The 25,361-nt window shown below is 50.5% G+C and overlaps 5 protein-coding genes across 5 annotated transcripts; 3 read left to right on the forward strand and 2 right to left on the reverse strand.

Moving 5' to 3' along the window:
- Positions 1–10: 10 nt before the first annotated feature.
- On the reverse strand, positions 11–907 carry CLUP02_15163 (uncharacterized protein; the record flags this gene model as incomplete). Its single annotated transcript, XM_049294087.1, has 1 exon — positions 11–907. One exon carries the CDS (start codon positions 905–907, stop codon positions 11–13), a length of 897 nt encoding a protein of 298 aa, XP_049151233.1.
- Positions 908–2,740: 1,833 nt separating this feature from the next.
- CLUP02_15164 (uncharacterized protein) lies at positions 2,741–3,020 on the forward strand (the record flags this gene model as incomplete). Its single annotated transcript, XM_049294088.1, has 2 exons — positions 2,741–2,870; positions 2,950–3,020. 2 exons carry the CDS (start codon positions 2,741–2,743, stop codon positions 3,018–3,020), a joined length of 201 nt encoding a protein of 66 aa, XP_049151234.1.
- A 4,217-nt stretch (positions 3,021–7,237) lies between these two features.
- CLUP02_15165 (uncharacterized protein) lies at positions 7,238–7,894 on the forward strand (the record flags this gene model as incomplete). Its single annotated transcript, XM_049294089.1, has 1 exon — positions 7,238–7,894. The coding sequence occupies one exon, from the start codon at positions 7,238–7,240 to the stop codon at positions 7,892–7,894; it is 657 nt and encodes a 218-aa protein (XP_049151235.1).
- Positions 7,895–9,608: 1,714 nt separating this feature from the next.
- CLUP02_15166 (uncharacterized protein) lies at positions 9,609–12,206 on the reverse strand (the record flags this gene model as incomplete). Its single annotated transcript, XM_049294090.1, has 9 exons — positions 9,609–9,650; positions 9,708–9,734; positions 9,972–10,105; positions 10,195–10,433; positions 10,495–10,594; positions 10,630–10,708; positions 10,753–11,628; positions 11,686–12,022; positions 12,097–12,206. 9 exons carry the CDS (start codon positions 12,204–12,206, stop codon positions 9,609–9,611), a joined length of 1,944 nt encoding a protein of 647 aa, XP_049151236.1.
- Positions 12,207–18,738: 6,532 nt separating this feature from the next.
- On the forward strand, positions 18,739–19,098 carry CLUP02_15167 (uncharacterized protein; the record flags this gene model as incomplete). Its single annotated transcript, XM_049294091.1, has 1 exon — positions 18,739–19,098. The coding sequence occupies one exon, from the start codon at positions 18,739–18,741 to the stop codon at positions 19,096–19,098; it is 360 nt and encodes a 119-aa protein (XP_049151237.1).
- Between the last annotated feature and the right edge of the window lie 6,263 nt (positions 19,099–25,361).

Here is a 25,361-nt window from a genome sequence, read left to right on the forward strand (position 1 = left end):
AGAGACGGCGTCAGAAGTCCTCATCCATCAAACACCGATACCAGAAGAAGGCACAGCACGCAAACACCCAGAGGGCACGCATGCTGTGCCCGCCCGCGATCTGCGCCATATCGATTTGTCCATGAGGATGGCCCGCCCTAGCTCTCGCTGCCGCCTCCTCCCGCCTCCGCTCCTCGTCCGCGAACCTCACACGACTATACGGATCCTGCGATGGGGCGTACGTCGGTGGCGGATGCCGCACTTGCTGCTGCGAGGGCTGCCGCTTCACAAACTCCTCGGTCCCGGCGACGGCTGTGGCGTCCGTCCCCGCCGTGTTAGCGGTGCCGGCGGTGCCCGCCGTCCCCGGCGCCTGCGGCGTCACCATATCCATCATGGGGATACGCCGCGGCTGTTGCGCCGTGTATGGGGTCGGTGTCGGTTGACGTGGTAGTGGTGGTGGGTGCGTTGGTGGTGCTGCCCCTCCATCTCTGGCGCCAGTTGGAACCGAGCCTCGGGCCCCTCCTCCCCCGCCCCCGCCTCCTACTCCTCCGTCTGATGAGGAGGAATAGGACGAATAGTTGGAATAGATGGAAAAGGAGCTACGGTGAGGGTGTTGTCGACCAAGGACGCCAGAGCTTGCTCGGACACTGGCTCGTTCACTGTTGCGGACTCGTCCGTTGTAGTTGAACTCCCGAACAGGGCGCTCGCCGCCGTTGTTGAGGGTCGTCGACCCGGCTTCTCCTACTCCCTGCGCAAGACCTCCCAGTCCCGTTACGCCTAGTGGTCGTTGCTGTCGCTGCTGCTGCTGTTGTTGCCGTTGCACCTCCTGCACCTGCTGGTTATGTTGCTTCTGCAGGTCCTGAAGCTCCTGCAGCTGCAGAGCCGGACGCTCCGTTTCTGGCGGGGAGTATACTTTAGAGGATAACATCATTGATGGGGGTATATGTGATCCAGGGGGAGAATGGAGGAATTAGGTCGCCGCAGGCTTTTGTCAAAGGACAGCTATTAGCGACTTACCCTTTTCTTTGACAGGATAGGGTAAAGGCGTACGTTGGGCCGCAAAGACCAAAGTGACGTCGGAGGGGGGATGGAGGGGGGAAGCGAATCTGTATCAAACAACCGAACTGGAGCCTCTACTGACTCGGCACCAGATGACGCTCAGGGCAGGATGCACTCAACGTCCAGCTTTCTCCGACGAGGTATGACGAGCACGACGGATCTCGCACTTGCGCGTACGTCTGATGCGGAGGCCCCGGATTATCATGGGCGGGAACTTCTTCGTTGTCGGACACCAGAGAACAAACGAAGAACCGGCGAAGACGGAATATTGGTGACAACGCATACACGCGGGGGTTGGTGAAAGAAAGGTAGGGCTGGTGATGGTGGCTAACACGCCCGAAGCTCCCGTCGAACGTGTGAACGACGTGCCCGCGCATACCGAACCCATCTACCCCGTCCCTATCCAGCCACTCCCGCCTTTCCGTCCATACTTTCTTCTGCCTCCCCTCTGCTGAGCCTCACTTGGGACGCTGGCTGGGCGGGCGGTGCACGGTGAAGCATTGAGACAGCCCCCCTCCCCCCTCCTCTCTGACCTTTGAACGAAACCCCCAGATTGACTTTGGACTTGCTTGGCTCAAGCTTTACCCTCGCAGCCTTGGCCCGCGGTCCTGAGGCGGGATTATGTTTCTTGCGGTCTCCTCGACTTGCCCCCCTCCCACCATCCAAGGTGTGTAAAAAGGGCGGCTGAGCATTACCCGTACGTCATTGGGAGGAGCAAGAAAGACGGAAAGAAAGGTAAGGACCGTTAGGTAAAGAGTCTTGGAGTCCAAGTTGCATCCCAAGGGTCCGAGGGTCCCAGCTGGTTTCCACGCAGCGTAGCGTCCATTGTCTCAATAATACCATTCATAGTCTGACGTGCCGTTTCTCGGTTGCGTCTATGGTAGGTCCAGGGACGGAGGTGAGATAATAGTCGCAGTAGTAACTAGCATCCCGTCCCGTGTGCGTGCTTGTCTATCATGGATATGTGTTGACTGTAACAGCATGCTTGTATATGCATGCCTTACCCGTGATGAGTGTATGTGTAAGATCATCATGCCAACACAGCACAGAGATATACGACAAAAGAGAAGGGGGAAAGGTCTACATCCTTACCATACTAAACGAAAAAGAACGGCATTAAAGAAAGGGTCTTGGCTGACTTGAGATTATCGGGAACCACCCGGCAATCCAAATGTTTCGTGCGTCCGCCGTCGTCTCGTATGTACAGCAAACACACGCCCGCTGGTTCGCCCCCCCTTCGTTCTCTCACTCGGGAAGCGTAGTGTGAACCACAGCAGAGAAACGATGTTGGCGTCCGGCGGGGCTCTGGGGAAATCGGGGGAGGGGGGAGGGGAGGACCCGGCCGATGTCGACGATGCGCCGGCCGGGCGAATCCTGCAAGGGGCGATCGTATACACCGTCGGCGTCGGCTTCGTTTTGTTCGGTTTCGGAGTGTGGGGACCATTTTTTCCCTTCTACCACTCTCTCTCGTCCACCGGGTTTAAGCTATTGTAGCAGTCCTCACCTACGCCTGTGACCGTGCTTTCTTCCCAATCCTTCATCATCTTTGCTGATTGTATTTTTGCCACCTGGTCGAGTCAGTCGCGACATGTCATCGTCGGAACTCTGCAGTACGTCCAAAACCATGGCTTGCCTCTACAGATGGGAAGAATTAAACCCCTCCACCTCCCCTTCCCCCCGCCCCCGGGGTTTTTAGTCGATGATGTCGCCGGCGGCCGAACCGGCGATTGAAAATGATCGGAATGGATTCCGCCAAGGGTTCACGGCCTCGGCCGCCCGCCGCTCGATGTCCTCATGGCGTCCAAAAAAGTCTGGCCGCAAAATGCTCGGACGTTCCTGAGGGAAAAAGGGGAGGGAAGGAAAAAAGAAGAGACAGCGCTAGCTGAGCTGTCGTCCAACGTCGCAGGGCAGAGAATCCGGCAACATGGTGCGGCAAAGACTCGTTCGAGATAAGTCTTGACGAGTTTGACGGGTCACAGTAGTGGTGATGGTGGTACTGGTAGTTCGTTCATCCCCCTTCTTACTGCCCCCCCCCCCCCCACGATACGGAAGATGACCGATAACTTGGACGCTAGGAAACGTAGCGTCTGGAGAAAAGGACTTCAGTTTTTTTTTCTGCTCGTCTTCTACGCAGTTCGGGATACAACGCACTACCCTAGTTCGTTTTCTTCCTCGAGGCTTCGACCGAGAAACAATAGCTTTCTTTCCTCCATGGAAGTCGTCCACGCCAGCCCCGATGCGTGGGGCCCCTTCGTTTTTTCATATTGAACTGCCGATAAGACACCACCCCACACGACGGATCACCCCCCACGACGGATTACCCAATTTAGACGATTTTTTCCCTCCTTTAATACTACTACTACTATAATACGTAAGTAATAAATAATTAAAAAAAATCGCGAAAATTATATTAAAATTACTAATAGATTTACTATGCTTAAATATATAAAAGAATATATTAAAAACGCGTAATATGATATTAGCTTTAATAAGTCGATTTAGAAGGCTATTATAAACTAAAGAATCCCTTATATTACCCTCTCGAACTAGTTATGAAGTACTATAATAGTTAAAAAGTCGAAGGAGGATTACTAAAGGCTTAGTAAATACTAAGAATAATCCCTTATTTACTAAGTAATTTTATAGAGCTAGTTAGGGTTCGCTCTAACTTATACTTAAGTTAAAGAGTTCGTAATGCGTATTTTTTAATAAAGTAGCGACTAGTACTTATTTAAAAAAAAGTAATTAAATAAGTTTTTATATAAGAATCCTACGCTCTTAACGCTATAGGCCCGTTATATAAATTCTAAGCGCGTTAAGTTTATTATTATTAACGTTATATAAGCTTTTTAAAAGATCCTAATACTTTTAAATATTTATAAAATCTTAATATCCTTTTATTAAAATATAAATAAAACGGGATTAATAAAAAGGAGTAATAAGGACTATTTAGTACTAAATAAGTTTAAGAAGAAATCTATTTATATTTAGACGTTAAGAAACCGTATTTAGACCTCTATATTTAAATATATCTTTACAAATAGTTAGTACTTCCTATTATTAATAATTTTTAAAGGGTAGACCGTATAGTAATAGTAGTTCCTTATAAAAATATTAAATTATACCTTATAGAGCTTTACGTCTTTTATAAATAAGTAGACTTCGAATATAATTAGGTTAGAATAGCTAGTTAGGATATTTATTTTATAAACGGAGGTAGAGGCTAAAAAACTCTTATTTAAGCGTTTATTTATTATTAATAAGTACGGTAGTTACGTTTCTAACGATTTTATATAGTAATATTATCTTAAGGGTATTTATTTATATTATTTACTACTATATTTTAGTTATATTACGTAGCCCCTAGATATTTTGGTATTTTTACTATTTAAAATATACTATTATAATAAGCTTATAGATTATGGCCTCTAGCTTAACTTAGTATTAATTAGGAAATAGAACTTCTTTTATTATTATTTTTAGGCCTAAGTATAAGCGCTTATAAAATAGAATATATATACTAATTAAAAAATAATAGGGCTATACTTTATTAATATATAGTAGCCCTTATTTAGTAAATTTATTATTATAATATAGCTTATAAATATCTTATAAGTACTACTATAAGAGCCCTTATTTTTAAAAATACTTAAAATACCCTAAGATTATAATATTATTACCCCTAAAAAGTTAGGAGACTTTAGGAAGTATTAAAAGCTCTAAATACGAGGTAAGGGCGAGGTTAACTTCGATTCTATTATTTATAAGTTAATATTTAATAAAATAAATAAGTAATTAAATACCTAGAACGTAGCCCTAATTAATACTTAATTAGTTATTAAGTTACTAGAGGCTTAAGTATAATTATATAAGCTAATTACGAGGGTAAAAATACGTTAAGATTTAAATAAGTAATTTATATGAATTAAGGCTATTATAAAAGCAAAGAGGGAGGCTAAGGCTCGCCCGTAGTGCCTAATTATAGTCTTAACGCCTATAAATAGTATAAAAAAGCTTAATTTATTAATATATATTTAGAATTTCAGATTTAGTAGCGTTATACTATTAATAATTAAATTCGTAGTTATGAGGTCGAAAAGTCGAAGTCTAGAAAATTATCTAAATTAGGTAATCCGTCGTGGGGGGTGATCCGTCGTGTGGGGTGGTATCTTACGCCAATTACGAAAAGAGCAACGTGAAATGAACCTGCGGGCAACGCTGGTCCCGGCAGACAGGAAAAGAAGGGAGGGCTAAAAAGAGCGGTCACGGGCCATGCAAATGGAAAGTGTGGCCATCGTCGCATTGCCTAGAGATCCGGGGCATCTCCTTGTTTTTTTTTCCCTTTCTCCGCACACACACACCTACACAGCACGACGGTCACACACACACACCCCGGCTTTTGCTGATCACGCAAATCGCTGGCGCTGTCGATCCGGTGCTTGTTCGGCAACCGTACGGATTTTACACGCAAATCGAACGGCATCTAACACAAGGGCGTGAAGGGATAGGCAGAGAGGGAAGACGGCCTGAGACTGAGAGAGAGAGAGAGAGAACGTGTCTCTAGATCGGAACCCCTAGAATGCCTCTCCGCCGTTCCAGTTCCTTTCTCCGATTGAACTAGCCTGCAGGGGGGGGGGGGGGGGAAGGACATTTAACCTAGGGCGAGGATATTCTGCCAGCAGCTCCCGCTATTCTGCCCCCAAGTGTGGCTGCGGCAGGCCCTGCCTCCGAGCCCGGAGCCCAGCTGCCCATACACCCACCTACCCACCTACCTACCTACTTACAACCACTACTTCGTTGACCTCGCCGTCGCTGCCGCTACCGCTGCCGCTAATTAAAGCTATTCCCAACGTTAATATGCCGCAAGAAGAGAATAATCGCGAAGTTGACGATCCCTTCGTCTACTAATACGACTGCCCATTTTATGGCTAGCGCTTCTCTACCCTGCTAACGAGGCTGCCTACGAGGCTGGCTTAGCGGTCGCAATTGAAAGCAGCAACGCCTTACAGAGTTAACCTACCCGAATAAGCGTCGCAAATCCTCGACCTCGTTTATAGACTGCCGCTAGCAGATCGCTGCTAGCCTTTCGAGCGAGTTAATTGGGCAGCTGGGCGGCTGGGCAGCTGGGTAATTAGGCTAATTCGACAGAACCGTCGACTTGAGCCAATACGTCGACTTGAGCTAACGCGTCGATTGCCGCACTTTTTACTAAAATAATTGAATCGACTATAAGTTAATTGACGGCCTCTGATTGGCCCAACCCATTCGAATGCTGACTACGCAGAGCCCAGCTTACGTGTGTGCCCGAGACCGGCGGTCGTGTGGCGGCCGCAGCCACACTTGGGGGCAGAATAGCGGGAGCTGCTGGCAGAATATCCTCGCCCTTAACCTAAATCCGGAGAGAGCATGCACGTGTCCACCTAAATTCCCGGCATCTCGATCAGACGGCGGACTTCGCTGCCCGCTACGCACACGCGCGACACGGAATCCGGACAAAGTTCGCCTTCTCCCCTTTCCACTGAGCCACGTGAACGACTCTATGTCTGTGAGTACCTACGTGGGATCAGATAATCAGGCCATGGAGGCTGTAAAGTGTATCAAGCAGCGTAAGGAAAACAGCAGGTCAGAAACGGGCACACGATGCAAGCCGGCCTAAAACCAGGCACGCTGTTTTTTTGATTCTTCTCCCCCCTCTAGCGGGCAGCCGAGGCTAATGTGGTGTGAAAACCCAACACAGATAGGAACACATCTGTGCTGCGCTGGTCTAGACTCTGATAGCCGCCGCCGTCAACTACCTTTAGTCAAGAAGCAGAGGCACAACATTCAAACCCGGGACTGCGGTTCCTAAGCCCCGCGTCCGATGGACTTATCCTAATACCTAGGTAGGTGGGCGCGGTGGGACAGCACAAGTGGTTTTTGTGATGGTTTCCCAGTGAATCTCTTGGTTCAAACGCCAAAAGCCGTCTCATCGAAGACAGACAAGGAAAAAGGGGGGCCCGAGATGCGTGGATGCCACGGCACGTTTAGCTCGTACCCGGAAGAGCGGAAACCTGTCTTTAATCAGTCTATAGGCATGGCCATGGCGTGGACTTCTCCCCCCCTCCAGTAAGCTGTCAAGCAGCGACGCCGTGGACTACCCTAAGCAGTTCGCCACAGGCTAGACTTTGTTTGTGATTCCATTGTGACACTTGAGCACCACATGGCTTCAAGCCACGAGCGTGGGAGAAATCTCGTTGTGCGTGTGCGCGCGCGTGTGCGATGTATGTGTTACTCTCGCGATCTCGCGAGGACAAAACGAGGAACGAAAGATGGAAAGCTTCCCGTCCATTGGTTGGACACCCACAACATCGACGGTGGTATGGAAGGACAGAGAGAAGAAGAAATGTCTGCCCGCCACGTGACAGATGTAGGACAGGCAGGACGCGGCGCCCAACGGAAAGCCACGACATTCCTCTGTTCGATACCCGCGGGTAGTTGCTGCATCCTTCCAGGACACCGGGGAATGCCCAGAAGCTTGATACTGCGTATTATCAGCAAAGACGACAACTCTTATGTCTCTATTTACTCTAAAAAAGCTGCTGAGGAGGAAGAAAGGGAGGAGAACAGAGCTAGAATAGAGACTGGCCGGAACCGGCAGGTAGAAGCGTACATCATAGTACGGCATTGTGCGTCACAACATGGAATACCATCAAAGAATGTTCGGAAATGTAAGACAAGAACGGGCGCGCGCCAGGCGGAAATTCTGTATCGAAACAAAGCAAACGAAGCCCTTCCCTCCCTTCTCCCCAGCCCAGCCCACCGGCAAACCGTTTGCTTCATGGCACTTACCTGCGGGAGGTCAGCTTCCGTTGCATAACACACAACACACTCTTGTTTCCCGATAATCAGTTCAAATATAACAAAGTCCCACTGAGCAGGCTGAAACGAGAAGTTCATCCTAACTTGCGCCTTTCTGACCCGGACGAGGCTGGGGAAAAGGGAGGCGGAAAATCTGAGGCGGGACGATGGACCAACCCGTCAGCCTTTGGGTGTGCAAATCACCTCTTAGCCAGGCGTTCACATGTCTGCCGGGCTGAGAGCATAATAACCCGTTGTTACAATACAGCAAACAAGCAGCTCCGCGAGACCGAACATCGATGAGAGGCTGTAATCTCACCAGAGAGATTGGTAGTCAGCATCCCGTCCCGGTAGTTGGGAATGGGGAGTGGGCTCCTGTTGCCGTTAGCCATGGCCCATGGCTCGGTAGCTTTGCGCGCGCGCAACTTATGGGTTTCTAATTTCCAAAAAGGAATGACAAAACCCTGAGCTGTGGCAGTAATCCCCTTGGAGAATGGGAGATTTCTTCTGCCCCCCCCCCCCCCCCCCTTAACTTGCCGTGGGATTAAGCTCAACCTTCTAATGGCATTCTAGAACTTGGATAGAACCTCCCTTGAGCCTTCCCCCTTCCTGACGGGTCCTTGGCGAGGGGACCTGAGGGGGGGCTCGGGAGCCACGTAAATGCGGGTTCTCGGATGAGATCATGAGCGCGCGACGAAAAGCCCCTTCTAGCCTTTCTGAATCCCCCCTTCCTTCACCGTCACCCCTAATTGGCAATTTGTGAGGCTTCTTCAATGAAACGAAACCCCTTCTGGTCCCCTTCTGGTCCCCGAACGGAACCTAGAGAGCCTAGTAGTATACATGGGTACCGGCAACCAAGTTCAAACAAGTCCTGGGAGATGAGGTCGGGCAGTTTAAGGTGGACGAACCCCACGTCTTACAGGCTCTGCCTCTCTCTTTCTGCTAGCGACGCGACGCCCATATATCGGCACTTATGTACCGTGTACGGGAGTTCCATTATACCATGGCATGTCAAACTTCCCTTGCCTGTCCAGCCTCGGAGGGAGGCTGTGGATAGTGGAGAGGGTGAGCCCAGATATCCGTCGTCGTGTCGTATGACGGAGGGGTGCCGATCGCCTAGAAGCCCGCCGAGAAAGCCGCTGCCCTATCCGTACCCTCCCTTGCCTTGCCTTCGTCTGGTGTGTCCGTACAGAGGCAGCAGTGATGCGGTGAGACAGAGTGTGTGAGTTCGGTACTTCAAAACCGCAACCCAGAGACGGGACTGTGTGCTACCTATGGGATACGCATGGATATTGACATGGGCCATGGGGGTGTGTAACCACCTATGGCTCCGATTGTCACGAACCGGGAGCGGGGACGGACGGGGTTGGAAAAAGGCGGTGTTGACTGATCCAGGGTCGTAAAGGGAAATAGGTTTCGAACCTTCAGGATCCATGATTGACTGTATCCATTTCGGTTCTGCTCACAGGAAAGAAGCGACGATGGACCCGGTGTCCTGGCAACCTGAGGTGGGTTACGATGTATTCTCTCTATCGGGCGGTAGCGAGGACAACAGCCATTGTCTTGACCTTCTGCAAAACTGAGGAGAGCCTATTTTGCCTTTTCATGTCTCTCTTTCGCTGGCCCGGGAGTCTCCCCGACGTGGCAGGGGTAGGGATAAAAAAAAAGTCGTAACTCGTGGCATCCCAAGACAGAGTTGTTATGCGATGCGATTGTTTGGATGGCATCATTGGCTATCGAGCCGTAAAATGCTCGAGCTTTTCCAAACCATCCTTCTGCGTGTCTCACTGGCACATGTATATCGCGTACGTAAACCACAACCAATAGGGCACCATGCCGTCGACTTGAAATCCTGAGGTCTGTCATCGTCGTTGTCGCTAGATTTCATGGACGTCTCTGTTTTCCGAATCCCGTATGGCAAGGGATCAGGCTAGCCATCTCTAGAGTCTGCCTGGGCCGGAGAGGGCGGCACTATTGCAAACTGCATCCTCCAAGTTTGTTTGCCCCCTTCCCGATCCCAAGCTTACAAGAGGGGGTGGGGGGATTACGGAGTAGACACCGCTATTATCTCCTCAATGCCGAGGAAAGACGAAGACAGACGCGTGCGCGCGCGCAAGAGTTGTGTGACATAAAATTGTGCGGCTTCGCTCTTCAAGGCCAAGGAGAAGGAATCCGCCGCCTAAACTACCGATCTCAGGCGTGACAAAGATGGCAAGGGAGCTCCCGGTCCCTTGCCATGTGGCATTGGAGATATTGGTCCCGCGATTTTCCATCGGGGCTGCAATCTAGCAGCATCCGTGGGCATGCATCATCAAGTACGAGGAAAGCAAGCCGCCTCCGATTTGCCGTTGCCGCACCCTGTCTTTCTTGCTTCCTGCGCTGCTTCCCTGGTTTCACGCTTGATCGGCCGAGCCGGTAGCCGGTGGCCGACCGCACTGGACCGCGCGAGATTGGCGATAGCTCCCGATGAAGTTGAGCATTTCCGCTCTCTTTCAATCTCGTGAAATCCAGTGACTCCAGGCCAAGCCGGTCGGTCGTTCGGTCGTTGGGGGCCGTGCCTGTCATGTTGATATTATAACCGCACATGATGAACGATATTCAAGGTAGTTATTCGCCAACCGGACGAGGTCTCGGTGACAGTGATTAACTTTGGGGGAAGACAGGTCGTTGAGAATCGTCAGCTGCTGGGCCCCCTTGCTCATAGTCAACGTCTCTTCGTCTCAGTAAGCGGCGTCAGCTCTGTGCCTTTTTTACCAGCCCAGCCTACCATGTGCCAGCGTACCAGCCATACCCCAGGTGTGCCCAACCCCAAATCCTCCTTATGACCAGGGCCCTGGAAACATCGTGTTCGAATTTCCGTGTGGCTTGCCTAGCCACGTGGCAATCTCCACCTCTGAGACCGAGCCAGCCCGAATATGGCATTGGTTTCTGAATTTTGCCTTTTGCTTCAAGCTTCCCACAGTATACGGAGCGATGTTTGCTACCGCTAGGCGGGCCAAGAAACGCATCGTACGGTTCGTGCCTGTACTCACTACACCAAAAAAGTAGCATCGCGAGCTGAGTCGACATTCGCGTCGTCTCAACAGCCACTAGAGGCAGAGTGTGGCAGTTGAAAATGAAATGAGGCGCTCGATCGTGCATGCCATTCAGCCGAGAGGCGAAGACCGGGATAGTTGGGGCACTTGAACTTTTTGACATCTGCAAGTCGATGGCAGGCTGTCTCGCTTCGGAGAAGCGGGATCGCGCGCTTATCAATAGGATTGTGTTGTGGACAGGGTTTGTGGTCAATAGGACGAACTGGTTTGACGCCCGATGGGTGAACGGCACCGGTAAGGTAAGCTCTTTGACTTCGATATGCAAGGGCTTGCGCGCAAAGTTTACCGTATCATGACTCTTGCCAATATCCGTATAGATGACATTGATATTGGCGTTGTATTGCGTAGGGACTAGCCATGCCGAAAGTTGCAGTAAACGTTTCTCCTGAGCCGTTGATGAGTCTAATGAACCGAGATGCCGACTAACTCGCAACAGGTCGCACGCTCGGTAGACAATGAAGCTGTACCCGTAGCGTCGTGGACGCAAAGTGCGGGAGCTCGCCACGCTCTCAGGGTTGACCCCCAACGAATGAACAATGGCAAGAAAAAACCAAGCGTTCGAGATAAGCCTTCCCAACACACGTGTGGCTGCAGAATGACGGAAGCCACCCCGCATATGGATTGACGGCAGAAACGGGAGAAGAAATTGCAGAGCCCCCTCACGAGATATCCACGTGGATATAAAGGGGGGGGGGGGGGGGGTGAGCAAACTGACGAGAGGCAGGGCATCTCCAACCGCTGGACACCCATCGTACGATCTCGCGACTCCATCTCGAGTACTTCTCGCGCCCCCTAGCATGGAATCCATTTGGATATGCGCGTGATGCAAAGGAGGAGGTGGGGATTGTTTGATCCAGAGTGATTTATGCGGCCTTCTCCCTGTCAGTCGCGGGAGATTTTCCTCGACCAGCAACTGCAGCTGCCACACACGCGCGCAGCGTTGCAGCAAGTTGTTACTGCTTTCCCTCGAGTCTGTGGAAATTGACGCATTGTGGGGTTTTGCAACGGCCCATGTAAAGTCAACGTAGAACGAATAAGTTGTCGTGCTGGTACTGGGTAGATCAATCAGAAGCAAATAGCTCTCTATTTTCTTGGGATATTCGATAGTGCTATGACTGAGGAGCACTCAATGATTACTTCGGTGATGAGACGGTCGACGCCCAAGATCGCTAGCCCTGAGCTAGGCCGTTGAGTCTTTTCTTGCTGTAGGATCAGCCGGACGCACCTGGTGAGCATCAGCCCCGAGCCAGGCCACACGAGGTGTCAAGTTAGGTAGCTTCGCAGCTACTCCTGTCGGCCCCGCGAAAGATGAGCCGTGTCTTTGATCTGTCTCCTGTTTTCTTTGCTTTTTCCTTCTAGCCTCTAATCGCCAGCGCGTCTCTAAGTACCTTATTATTAAAAAAAGTTAATTCTTTCTAAGTTATAAGTATAAGAATATAGTTTTAATAAAATAGTATAGTACTTACTTAGTACTTAAATTAAAATATAGTTTTAAACTTATTATAAAATTTTTTTTATTACTAATTACTTATTATTAAGGTTTATAAATAGTACTATAGCTTTAATTATAATAACTTTATTTATAATAAATAAAAAGTGTAATTATAAGTCCTTTAAAAGCCTCTTTTTAAGAGCTATAAAAACCTCCGAATTAAGTTAAAATACTTATTAAAATATTAATAACTAAACTAACCTTATAATAATAATTTTAATAAAAAACTTAATAAATAATATTAAAAACCTCGCTAACGTTAAGTACGATTTATAAAACGTAATAATATAGTTATAAAATATTATTGATATATTTTATATTAAAAAGGGTATTATTAATATTAATAAAATAAATAGGGCTATATTAATATAATACCTTAGTTTTTTCTTATAGCTCAAGAATAATTATTTTAAATAATATTAAAAATCTATTAAAAAGCTCTCTTAAATACTTTAGTATATTTATTATTATTTTTATAATAATAAAACTCCTAGTATTTATATATAAAAATAGGTTACTTATTTTTAAATAATAATATTAACTTATTAATAAGCTATTAAAATTATAATTTTAATAATTTTTTAATAAGGGAGAGGGTAGAATAAAGGAAAGAATAGGTAATTTATAAAAAGGGTTAAGGTTAAATAGTACGGAATTCGAGGGCAGGGTAGCGTCTATATATACTGCGGCAATCCTCTAGTAATGCAAAACGATGGAGTTAAACAGTGCGCCAGCGCGTCTCAGATGCCTCTGAAACGGCTTTCAGCTAATTAGCCACGAGATTTGACACGTGTTGGGTGAGCGCCACATGGCGCTGCCAGGTTTCTCCACATTTCATCATTCGGGCTCCTGTTGGGAGGAAGCATGTCGAATCGTCGATGCAGACTTCTGGCTTGATGGTAGGAACTCGTTGAGGCTACATTTCGTTACCGAAAGCCTTCCCCTAAGATGGCGTTCTCGACAGGTATCCGTGTGAAAATGCATCATGGGCTCGAATGCGGTGCGCTGGTCGGATAGGCGAATCGTGACGAATGTTGCAGAATGTTGATGACTGCGCAATCGTGCTGGCACTGTGTCAGGAATCTCGGTCCGCAAGCCGCAGTTTGGCAGGTGTCGACTTTTTCTCTACTCCGTATTGAGCTTGGTGCACACTGCCGCGACCCGTAGGGCCTGGGAAAGCGAAATGGGTAGAGGTATCCGAACCTCACGCTGCGATATTGCTTGAAGATTGGTGTACACAGTAGCGGCCTATCATGGGTAGCTCCCTGGACAGGGAGCACCCCCAGCGAAATCTGACCCGTGCTAGCAGCCTTCGACGTGTGAACCTATCTTTGACGCAAAGTCGAGGATTGCGCCCTACCAACGTCTGGTGAATGGATGGCTACAGCGATGTGTGCTCTTGGCACCGAGGCTCATCTAGCAGTACCGCGACATTGTTCACTGTGGATGAAACGCAAACCCATATCCGTAGGACCGCCCGTTACAGGATCAATCAGAGAGACGAGAGAGGGTACGTGTGTATTCTACACACATCCATTGCCCGCGATAATGCGCCGCGAGGGAAGAAACAAGCCGAGATCGATGAGTGGTCTAGCAACCACCATGCTTTGCAGGTCTAGTTGCCTTTAGCATCTTCAACTTCTGATGGTGTGCTGCGGGCATAACAAAGTTGATCCGTTGCGCCGGGCATCCGCGGGCTTTCGTTTGATCTGAAATCCGATGTGGATATAGAAAGAGTGTAAGGTTCACGTACTGCAGCAGTGCAGAAGGTTTGGCTGCCCAATCGCTGCCAGAATTTGGTTCGTGTCCATATCAGGGACAGACGCGGGAGGTCAGCGAGCGAAACGTCAGACGTTTGAAACCGAGAGATAGCAAGGTTGGCTCAAGCGAAGGTTAGAAGTCTCGGCTTCCCAAAAGGACTGATCGAGCTAGCTAACTGTAAGCAGGACCCATCTTCCTTTTTCGTCATCATTGTGATATTCCACAGCAAGGTTGCCTGGCTGCCTTCCCCTCCGTTATGGGACTTTGAGAGTTGAGACCCATCCAGCTAGAATCAAACCGCAGTCACCGACCCCTGTATGGCCTGGGGGTGTTTAGCTCGTGTTTCCACGAAGGCTTCTAGAAGGTTGGACGTTATTGTGCGGAACTCCAAAGTGGACGTCAGCTAGCGGTGCAAGACTGAAAGTATCCTTCAACCCCACCGACCCCGTTATCACAGAAACGATAGGCCATTTGAATCTTGGAGCGAACCTATCCGTAGCACCCGCTGTCTCTGTGCTGTCAACGCGTGGCTTGTTGCTACAGGATATGCTGCTAGGTAGCGGGCCGGTAGACAAACAGCCGAGCCAGGTTATAGGCTCAGCAGGGTTTGTACCTGCGTAGGCTGTAGTCGGCAGAAGAGGTCGCAATGAAACGTGTATGATGATAGCAGCATGGCTGTAATTCGTAGGCTGTAAAAAGCTAGATATCGACCGGTCACTGCCGAAGTTCGAATAGCCTGAAGCGCCTCGTTATTGATGTTCCCTTGAGTATCTGCAAGGTGGGAAAGGCCAAAGCTTGCGGCGTGGAATGATAGACACACTGGTCTCCATGTAGCCTATCATCGCTGATTGGACGAGATTATGGAGTCGAAGATGACATCTGTAGCAAAGCGCTAAGCTGTAGATGAGCCTGAAGAGGCTGCTTGTTGCCTAGCGTTCCATCCACCCTTTGTTGGTCAATTGCAAAGGTAGACCTGGTTGGCAGCCGGCGTCCGAGTGGGCGTTTTGGGGGATGCACGGCTCCGACTACCAAGGGGGTAAGGATCGGCGTCCAGGGACCAAGGCACCAAAGCAACTTTGTCGGAAATAACGAACCACGGAGGGCCCATTTGGCAGCTCCTCCATCATTACGGTGACTCCGAAGTCTACGTGTATGGAGCATTTCCAGGTTGCGTCTGCGGATACCTGAGCACACGCCCATCAGCCAGCTCAGCGTATCCGAGCATGTGTGAGACTGAGAAAGCGTAGCACCGGGGGAAGGTATCGAATGCGCATGGTCCCGTACGGACCGTTGAGCTGTACGGATAGGCGGGCTCAGTGAGCTTCTCTCTGGTGTCAAGATAGGGTACCGTGAGGTTGGGTTTGCCAAAGGGGTACCAATAAGAAGGCTGTTATGTTACCCTCCTTTGTCAACAGCAGAGTGCCTGGCGAGCAAATGTGTTGCAACTTGCACGACCGTGAAGAGTGTTGAAGAAGAAAATGTAGTGCGACATCCGAGATGGATTGCCGAAGAGGATTGCCGATTGAATTGTGTTTTCTGATATTTTGCGTTTGTCGTGGTTTGTCCTCAGTCTTGTGGCAGTGACTTTTTCGATTGCCGTCAGGTTGTTTCAGGCGCCCTGAATCGCCGACGGGGAAAACGCCGCCCTTGTGGTCCAGTGAGGTGGATTCGAGGTGAAGTATTCGTATCGTAAAGAAACAGTAGCTCCCAGATACGACTACTGCATCGCAGTAACGGTGGAGATGCTCTGACTCCGACAGTCTCTGTCAGTCTTGGTTGACCATGCCAGTGCAGACAAACATTGGATGACGTTGGATGCGTATTGGGCTTCCCGCACCAGCCCGTTGGGGTGAAGTGAGGGGACGGGTGCGGAAGCCAAAGAAGCATTCGTAGGCTAACGCAAGGTGGTGTATCTTAGGATGCTGTGACGCCGTGCTTGGGCAGAATGTCAATGGGCGTAGATGATGGCGCGTGTCGATTGGTAGCGTACACAGTACGACGTTGCCGGTCGGCTGGGGGTGCCAGGGCTTCCTTCAATCACTCAGCAGGTGAGTTAGAAAGGAAGGTTAGTTACGGGTACCATAGGATGCGCCACGATGGACTCCGGAGTAAGATGATTACTGTGGTATTGTAAGTATCCGTAGGGGTCCGGGGGAGGGTTGGAGGTGGCGTGGGCGATTTTGGGTTTGGATGTCCTGCATGGTGACGATCAATGAGCGACGAGCATCCCGACCTTGAAGCGTCGAGAACGTGGTTGTGTCGAAAATTTGTTACTTGTGGTGAGCCTGAGCCTGCGTATCCATAAGGTATATGGAGTAGCAGCGTTTGGTAAGTGGGTAAGATGGCAGCCAAAAAGGATGGAAGGGGAAATGAGGGGAGGGGCGGCAGGTGGCAGGATCAGTTCACAGGGCAGGAAGGAGCAGGGGGTGTGGTGGCTCTGCGTGGCAGCAACGTGACGCCGCCAAAGAAAGACGCTGGCCCATCTGGATCCACTGCGTGGCTGCAGGGAAGGTGCGGGCCCAAAACAGCTTGGCTTGGTGGGAAGGATCCCTGAGGCCACGCGCCGATCTGTTCGGCCTGATGGTGAGACTTTCCAGGTGCGACCCCATAAGCCCATGCCTCATTGGTGGATACCGGGTCTTGTAGTACGGTGCACCTCCGTATGGATAGCCCACCCGTCTCTTTCTACGTACTTTAGTATGCACGACGGCGTAGGTACCTAGTGCAGGTGATTTTCCAGTATGTATGTACCTTCCCCGTATACTTACAATTAGGTTGTACCTCAGAACACGCCGCGGACAAGGAACTCGAGGCAATGTCAACCATCGCATTGCTTCGAAGGAGTGGGAATAAACGGCGCAGACCCAGCAAATACACTTTCGTTCGCTACACTACTATCGCATGTAGTATTACAGAACCGGGGGAAATTTGAGGTACATCTGACATGAGGAACGTCAAGCGTCTGGTCACTGGTAGGCGCAGACTAAGGTACCTAAGGAAGTAATGCAGTAAAGTGCCGGTGGGATAAAGTGCGGAACGTACGGTTTTGTTCCAGATCTTGATCCCAGGTTTTCTTGTAGCTTATGTAATGAGGTGTTCAGGCACGCGCGGGCAGCAGAAATAACCTGGCACGCCCGACGCCTGGGAAGGAAAGAAACGGAGGCACAGAGAGACAACGGCGGCCGGCGGACGGGCAGTTGCTCCTGCCTGCCAGGCGTGCCAGGCTGCATTAAGCTTGTCTCTTCCTTTCCTTTTTTTTTTTTTTTCTCTCTCAATACGTTCTTCTTTCCTTTCCGCACCTCCCTGCATTCATGGGGGCATGAGGTAAGTACTCGTTACCGCCTGCCTTCCACCGCCTCGCCACCTTGTATGTACTCGAGAGGCATCTTGCCTCGTACCCTTGCCGTATCCACCTTTCTGCGATTTAGTCCACTCTCATTGGTCGATAGATCTGGGTACCTGCCTGGATCATCCAGCGACACATGGGAGCCATGAGATGGGAGCCACCCGGTTTTGTTTCTGCACGCCTCTTGTCGATTCTTTTCTTCTCTTATTCTCTTTTTTTGCCGAAGGAGTTTGTACACAGTGTCAGGAGTGCGAGCCCCCCGCTCTCTTGCAAGTACCTTCTTTCGCCCTCTTCCCAATCCTCAAGGGCCTCAACTCATTCCCACTCAATATCCACTTTGGCCCGTCCTCAAGCATCCAATTAACACTACAATCAGTAGCAGCATGGACTATCAATCGCGACCCTTTACGGTAACCCGACGGCGTCGTCAGCCAAAGACACTTCTCGTTCGCTCGCTCTCGCTGCGCAGCATGCGATCTCAGGTGCCCAAGTGGGCTGGCGGGCGCTGCACAGCGTATTCGCATCAAAACATCATCATCACCGCCTTTTCAACGTCCCCTCTAGGCCCTCCTCCTCCTACCCCCCAGCCTCATCCACCAGTGGGGCTACCCGCCGCGCGACGTTTCCCATTTTCTGGATCCCGCTCCATGGAGTCTGGACGTGTTCGTCTACCCGCAATCAGTGTCCTCACTGTGCCAGCTAAATGAACGGTTTGTACGTACAAGTAGTAGTGTATCTGCACACTGCAAGCCCGATATAGTCGAAGCTGTGGACTCTCTCGCTTCTTCGAAATACACGCTCATGTCCCGATTTCCAAGCCAGCCTAGCCTAGTCCCTTTTCTCAACCTAAGCTTTACGGATCATAAATGCACGTGTTTTCATCAACGCCTCCCTCTCTCTACTATCCCACGCCCCGCTCTTGTTCACAACTAAACAAACCAACCCTACGTTGTGTATTCCTATCGTGAGAAATAGGTTAGGGCGGGCTAGTATAGCACAACTTATCGGCCTTCGTGTTGCCACGCCGATCCTTACTGATTTCAATCATCGTCAATCATCAAGGCACTTTGCTTCTGGAGCCGGCATGGCGGGAGTCATTAGAGTTCAGAACCAGATATCAGACGGCGAAAGAACCCGCACGTTGCCTGCCTGGTCGCTTACATAGTAATATGCCCGCGGCACCTCACACACCCTCTTGGCCATGTCTTCCGAAGGTGCCTACCTGGTTGACCTCTCTTAACCTCTCAACTTTCTTTGGTGTCTCTCAGACGTTGGCTGCCCCGCACGTGCTGTCTTGTGCTGTGCGTGCTTACGCAGTAGATCGCTCCCCTGGTCCCCTATCCGTCCACACACCCATCCAGTTCATCGGCATCTCAGACGCCCGTTTCCCGAGTATTCCCAAAGGCAGAAGGTGCCTTACCCGGGGGCCTAGGCCCTGTCCAAAGCCCTCTGACATCGGAGTAAGGCACATCAACATAAGACGGACGTCCAGTACACGGAGCGGCGGCGGCAGGCACCGACAGAGGTAGTGTGCCTTGTGGTCTTGGAAGCATGAAAGTTCCGACATCGCAAGGTCGTACGGGGTATGTAAACCGTACCATGTTGCGCCTCCTCCTGGCCTCCTGTGGAAGGGAACACATAGATGCATTGGCCTGCAGGTGATAACTCATTCACACATTGTCTTGGTGCATCTCAATGGCGATATGGATGCTGCATACTATAGGCTGCGATATAGTACCAGAGTCAAGCCCTATTGGGGAGCGGGAGAGGCTTTCTAATAATGCGCCACAGCCATAACCTTCTCAACAGCTGCTTGCGAACCCATTCCGGGATATATGTCGTCGACAACCTTTTTTGGTCCAGCACATGATCGGCTTGTCCTTATCAGATTATGCTAAGGCCAAGTCTTTCCGGTCATGGGGAGAGAGGGAGTATCCGTACAGTTCGATTGGCAGGGCTCGATGGGTTGCGACACGCTCTGTAACACCGTACCTGCGAGGTATATCTGCCCTTTTTCTTTTGTGGTTGCCCATAGGTATCCTTCCTGCGTTGCCTTTGGGGGCTGGATGCATGAGGAGTAAGGGCGAGGTATATGCATAGCAACCTCAGCGCACTTAGGCGCGGCCGGATGTAATGACATAGCAGATGTTCTGCCCGTCGCATCCGATCAAACGGGAACCAAGCCGTGGCTACTCTCCGTACATGGTTCTTGTTGGAGTAGCACTAGTACATACAAACGGGCGAAAGAAAAAAAAAGAAAAGAAAAGAAACGACAAAAAGGCTTAGAAGGGGGACAACCGACAACGTCGTTCCTTGAATGGAACGACGAGAGTTGGACGGACGTGTGCCTGCGTCTCTTTTGATGCCTCGGCCATGCGTCCGTCTTCCGAATCGAAATATCGGAAGTCGATATCGGAAGACGGGAGGGAGAGAAACTCAGACTTACATGACAACATGTCAGTGGGCAGCAAAGATTGATACAAGAGAAGAGTAGAGCAGAATTATCGGATCTTGAGGGGTGTTCATGACTCTTTCGCATCTATATTCGTATTATACTCTCGTAGCTTGTCAGAGGAAAGGATAGAGTAAACAAGAAGAAAAAAAGGAGGCAAATTAACGTCAAAACACCGAGCCCGCTTCTTGTCAGAGACAGAAAGACGATGTGGGTTCAAGGGGGGATGACGGCGCCGACCAGGCAGACGGGATTTCTTGCCAGCAAAAGATTGATAATTGCTGATGTGATGTCGGTGCACGCAACGGCAGCGAGCCTTTTTTTTTTTTTTTTTTTTTTTTTTCTTTTACGACGGGCTACGGGAGCTAGAGGAGTGATCCACTTGGTCCGACGAGAGAACCAGCGGAATGTCCGTATCACATTGACCACATGGCATCTCCATAAGGTCGGAGCTTCGTGACGTTTTTCCATCTCGCGCGAGGTTTTTTTCGCGTCTTTTCGGGGACATGTCCGTATTGCCAACTTAAACCATTTCTGGTAGTATGCACCGCGGCTTGACCATCTCTAACTAATAGTTTCCGGCCCATAGATTGAGCATGATCGATCGGTTGTTGAAGAAATCAAAAATAAATCATGTACTACACAGCCGCACGGCAATAGAAAAGACGGAAAGGCTCGCGGCTGTTCAAAGATTCACTCTTCCTCTCTGGCATCGTAGCCTTTTGGTAGTTCGCACTGTAGGCAACGGCTTTTGATGGAGCTAGGCGCGATGGAGGTTGAGGAACACCTGCATGGCTCCCTGTTCCCTACCCACCACAAGGAGGGTGGGGAGGGGGGCGAGGAGAGCACATGATAATCCCTACCGACCTGTCCATCGTCGTCCATTCACGACCTCACCTTTTTTTTCAACACGTTGAACACGGCTCCCCTTGCCCACCACCCCCATATACCTAGTGAAGGTACAGTGCGTAGACATAGCCAGGCCATGGGTCCAGCCCCGATGGCCGCGAATCTCAGCACACCGCACATCTCTGGTATCACAACGGGGCCTTTGTTTCTCTTCGAAAAGATGAGGTAAGGATGAGGGACGGGGTCACACACATACACATAGCCAGGACAAGGAGCCCTAGGGAAAGAGGGATGGTCCGATGGATACCTACGGCATCGATCAGGGGTAAGGGAAGGCAAGGGAAGGGGGAGGACGGAGGGAGGGATTCAATACGGCGTGCGGCGGCGGCGGCGCAATAGTCGGGAGTTCTGCAATAAGGCGAGGTGCGGTTGCGGTTGCGGTTGCGGCAGCGCGCGGCGAGATATGATAGAAATAATCCCTACGACATGCTGCGTAAGGCGTGACTGGGGTAAAGTAGCCAGCCAGCCAGCCAGCCAGCCAGAGAGCGGCAGCACCTTTTGGGTAGGGTGAGGTGTGATTGAGTGAGGAGTTGATGGGAATGGGAGGCGCCGTGCCTCATGGCGAAGGCGCAGGCAGGGCACATGGCAGAAAGTGAGGGGACCAGGTTTGGTTGCCCCCCCCCTGGGCGTGGAGTTGAGGAAAATAAAGGGGGGTGGTGTTGAGCAAGGGTAAGGTATATAGCTTTGCGATGTGGCTAGGTACAGAGCACGATACTTCATTGCTCGCATGTGCATTTGGGAAGGTGACGTTGATTAGGTAGGCTATTGCTAGCCGTAAAGGCGAATATGAGAGTAGGGATATGTGAGTAAGTGAGTGAGTGGATGAGTGGATGAGAGTGAGTGAAAGGGCGATATCTTTCGAGATGAGAGGATAAGAGGAGCTTTCATGTGAGAGTGAGAGTGAGAGTTGTCTCTCACCTCCGTCCTCCGTCACGCCGTCCCGGATGGTGAGGGGTGAAGAAGGAGCCACGGCATGTGTGCTTTCCAGAGGGGGAAGTGCGGTGGAATGGAGTCCTTCCATTGGGGGCAGGGTCCCCATACGACACCTTTTTTTCACTGTAATGGGCCGCCGTCCAGCGGGACTAGGTGGTGGATATCTCTCTCAACCGCTCCATTCATACTCCGTACCTTCTCGCTTTCACCTCTTTACGGTGCGATACGGATACAAAACCTTTCATTACGGATGGAAACTAGAAACCGTTCAGATACAATGACGACAGTGTACGGTTCCACCTTGTCAATCGTTAGGGAAAGACAATTTTCCGGCGGGCAAAGGAAGTTCTGGAAACGACTCAAAGAAACAACCTCGCAACAACAAGGTCTCATCATCGGGTTAATAAAATAATTATAATAAAAAAAGGTACCCTACAGGAACAGTGGGTTAGCGGGCGATGGATGGCGGCCGGTGAGAGACGACCACGGAGGGACATGCATGCAGGCTGCACCACCATTATCAATCTGCCTCGTGGCAGCAACGAGCTCTATTCATCCGTGAAGGGGGTTGCGGCATGGCTGGCCACACGGCATGGCTCCCGTCTTTTGGTTTGCGTTGGCGAAGAGCCTACCTTGCATGGCTATGATTCTATCGAATGAGAAATGCAGACAGACAGCCCGTTCCGATGGCCCACCCGGTTCACTCACACACACACGGCAGCAAGTATGTATACGGATACAAGAGCGTTGCATTAGAGTATCAAAGAATGAATCTATGAGCACGACAAAACGTGTCGGGTCTGGTCATACAAGAGGGAAACAAAAAAGTTGGGCAAAATAAGAATAAAAACACGTTGAATGGCATTTCCCCCCAAAATTTCCACCTCTTTGCTCTTATTTCTACTCCGTACGGAGTACTCCTGTTCCTATTCCTGTTCCGTCCTGCACATCATTCCCTACTTCTCTCGCCCGTCAGCTGCCGTGGCTCGCCCCTAAGAAAGATCGGGTTCGCTGGCTTCTCTTTTCTTCCCTCGCCCCTGGTCCATGTTTGAACCCGCGCCGGCCTGGCTGACTTCTCGTCCTGGGGTCTTCTTAGTCTCGTGGCTTCTTCACGTTTCGTCCACTCTTTCTTTCGCCTGTTCGTGGGACTGGTTGCTGGACAAGTTCCGACCAAAGGGGGTAAACTCTCTCTCTCTCTTGCTCCCCAATCTTTCCCATCCCAGCTAAGTCAGCTAGTATCCCGTACCTCTGGACTCTAGATCAATCCATCGATCCATCAGTCAAACGCCCAAAATTGCCTCCACGAGTTCCACCCCCCGGTTTATTTCATTTTTCCCGGTTTTTTTTTGTATTGCGTTACTCCATACGGCGTAGTTTTCTTCTTTCTCGGTTTACCTTTCCCGAATCCTACGAGAACCTAGGGGCATGCAGACGCAGACGCCGACCCAAACGAGAGAGGAACCCAAGAGAGATTGAGAAAGAGAGAGAGGGGAAAATTAGTTCACACAACCCGCAAGCCAATTTTCAGTCTAATCGAACTACCGCTGACTGCCCGTCCTATATCGTACGGGGCCGGCATAGTCGCAAAATATCAAACAGGACCCTATTCCGGTCCTGCTCTAGCCTCTTACCACCAGCAAATCCCATACGGATACTTGGCTACCATACCAAAGGCGCATTATCCCCCCCCCCCCCCCTCCATCCACACACCACGGCGCACGCCAGCCAAGCGCAAACACCTAAAACCAAAGAGAAGGGAACCGTCAAGTCTCACGTTGCTGAGCCTCGGTCTCAAGTCTTCGCTCTTCCCGCATCGTCTCCTTTCTTACGGAGATAGTCCCCCCCCCCCTTTTTTTTTTTCCCCTTTCCCACCCCGGGCCTGGCCTTACCGTCCACACCTCAGACCTCACTCGCACACCTTGGACCTGGAACTACGGATACCGATTATTACCTACAGGCTACCTATACTACGGAGACATTGGCTGGCCTTACCTCACCTTACCTTACCTACTACACCTTGACCTTGACCCAGCACTTCCGTACAACCTCGACCTGGAAAAAAAGGAGAAAGGGCACTCGCCAGATCAACCCCCTCGTTTCCCATCTACGGAGTACTCCATCCCAGCGTCAGCCACCACGCTTAACTTGTCACCATCCATACACCAATCCCAATTCCTCGTGTTCTCCTCTCTGCGGTATCCGTACCTAGCACTGTGAAGGTGCTTGGATCGGGTTGCGAGGCTGGCTTATTGCCATTTGCTACACCTGTTATTCCCGTCTCATCTCTCAGACTCTCACACACATACCTACCTACGCGCGCATCATCCGCATCGTCCACTTTCCCTCGTCGGCCTTCTTTCTGAGGGGCCGTCTCCTGCTCCTGCTCCTGCTCCTGCTCGCCTCGGTTTGTCCCCTTGGCCCGCCGTCGTCCTTTTCGCACATCACCGTCGCCAAAAAACTCATCCGTCGTCCGCGCCCGCCCGCGCCGCCGCCCCGTCCGTTCCACTACACACTGGGCTGGCACACATAACACACATGTCACCAAGCGCGGCTTGAAAATCTGCAGACAGAATCCTTCAAGCCCGCAGTCCAGTCCGCCGGTGGCCATCCAGAGACGAATAGCTTTGACTATCACGTCACGCCTGGACTCTCTGGCCAAAAACAATAAAAAATAGATCGAATTGTTTGGATCATCGTGTACTTGCAGCTTCTTCAGTCAAGTCAGTATCTCCCGTACCGTTACCTATTACCTAGTTACCCTGCGGCAGCGCACAGGCACGACGGTCATATCCGTAGCCCGCATTTCTCAAATCTCCCCCATCCGCGTTCTTCCCAGTCATCATCCGCCCGTAACCAAAGTCTCGAACTTTTCGTTCTTTTCCCTTCCTCTATCCAATCTTGTTGAACCATTTCATCATCCGAGTACATACCACCTACCTACCCTATACCTAGTGCGAATTACCTCTTCCCGTGGTCATGGAAGAAAATAACCACCCCTCCCCCGTTATTTTTGTAAATCAACCTGTTTCCCACGCGTGGGTGGCCCCCTACTCCTAGCCGCAGGTGAGCAAGTCCCCCGCGGAAGCTTCATTCAAGCAGCAAAAACAAGTGTGGCGTGGATAGAGAGAAGAGGAAGAGAGCAGCCTTGTTCGCGATGTCCGACATTATCTTGTCTCTCTGTGTATGGGTGCTCTCGGTCTCACTTTCTGGAGTACCTGGGTTTTGACTGCCTGTCTAATCCCATCATCTCGCTTTTTGGCTTTCGCTTCATCATCGGCATCTCATCCCTTCTTCCCTTTCACTTTCCCTTCCCCCCCAATTACCTACCTACATACATCAATCCGTACTCCATCTTCATCCACTCAATTGTGGTCGAGGTGAGGTGGTTCAAAAATCTACTGCCCTGGGCTCTGCTCTGCTCTGCTCTCTTGCTGGCCCTGACTTAGGTACTTGAAGGTGCCTTAGTTCTGCCCGGCTACTGCCCGCTCTCTCTCTTTC

This window comes from Colletotrichum lupini, chromosome 8 (genome assembly GCF_023278565.1).
Source record: "Colletotrichum lupini chromosome 8, complete sequence".
NCBI classification, from domain to species: domain Eukaryota; kingdom Fungi; phylum Ascomycota; class Sordariomycetes; order Glomerellales; family Glomerellaceae; genus Colletotrichum; species Colletotrichum lupini.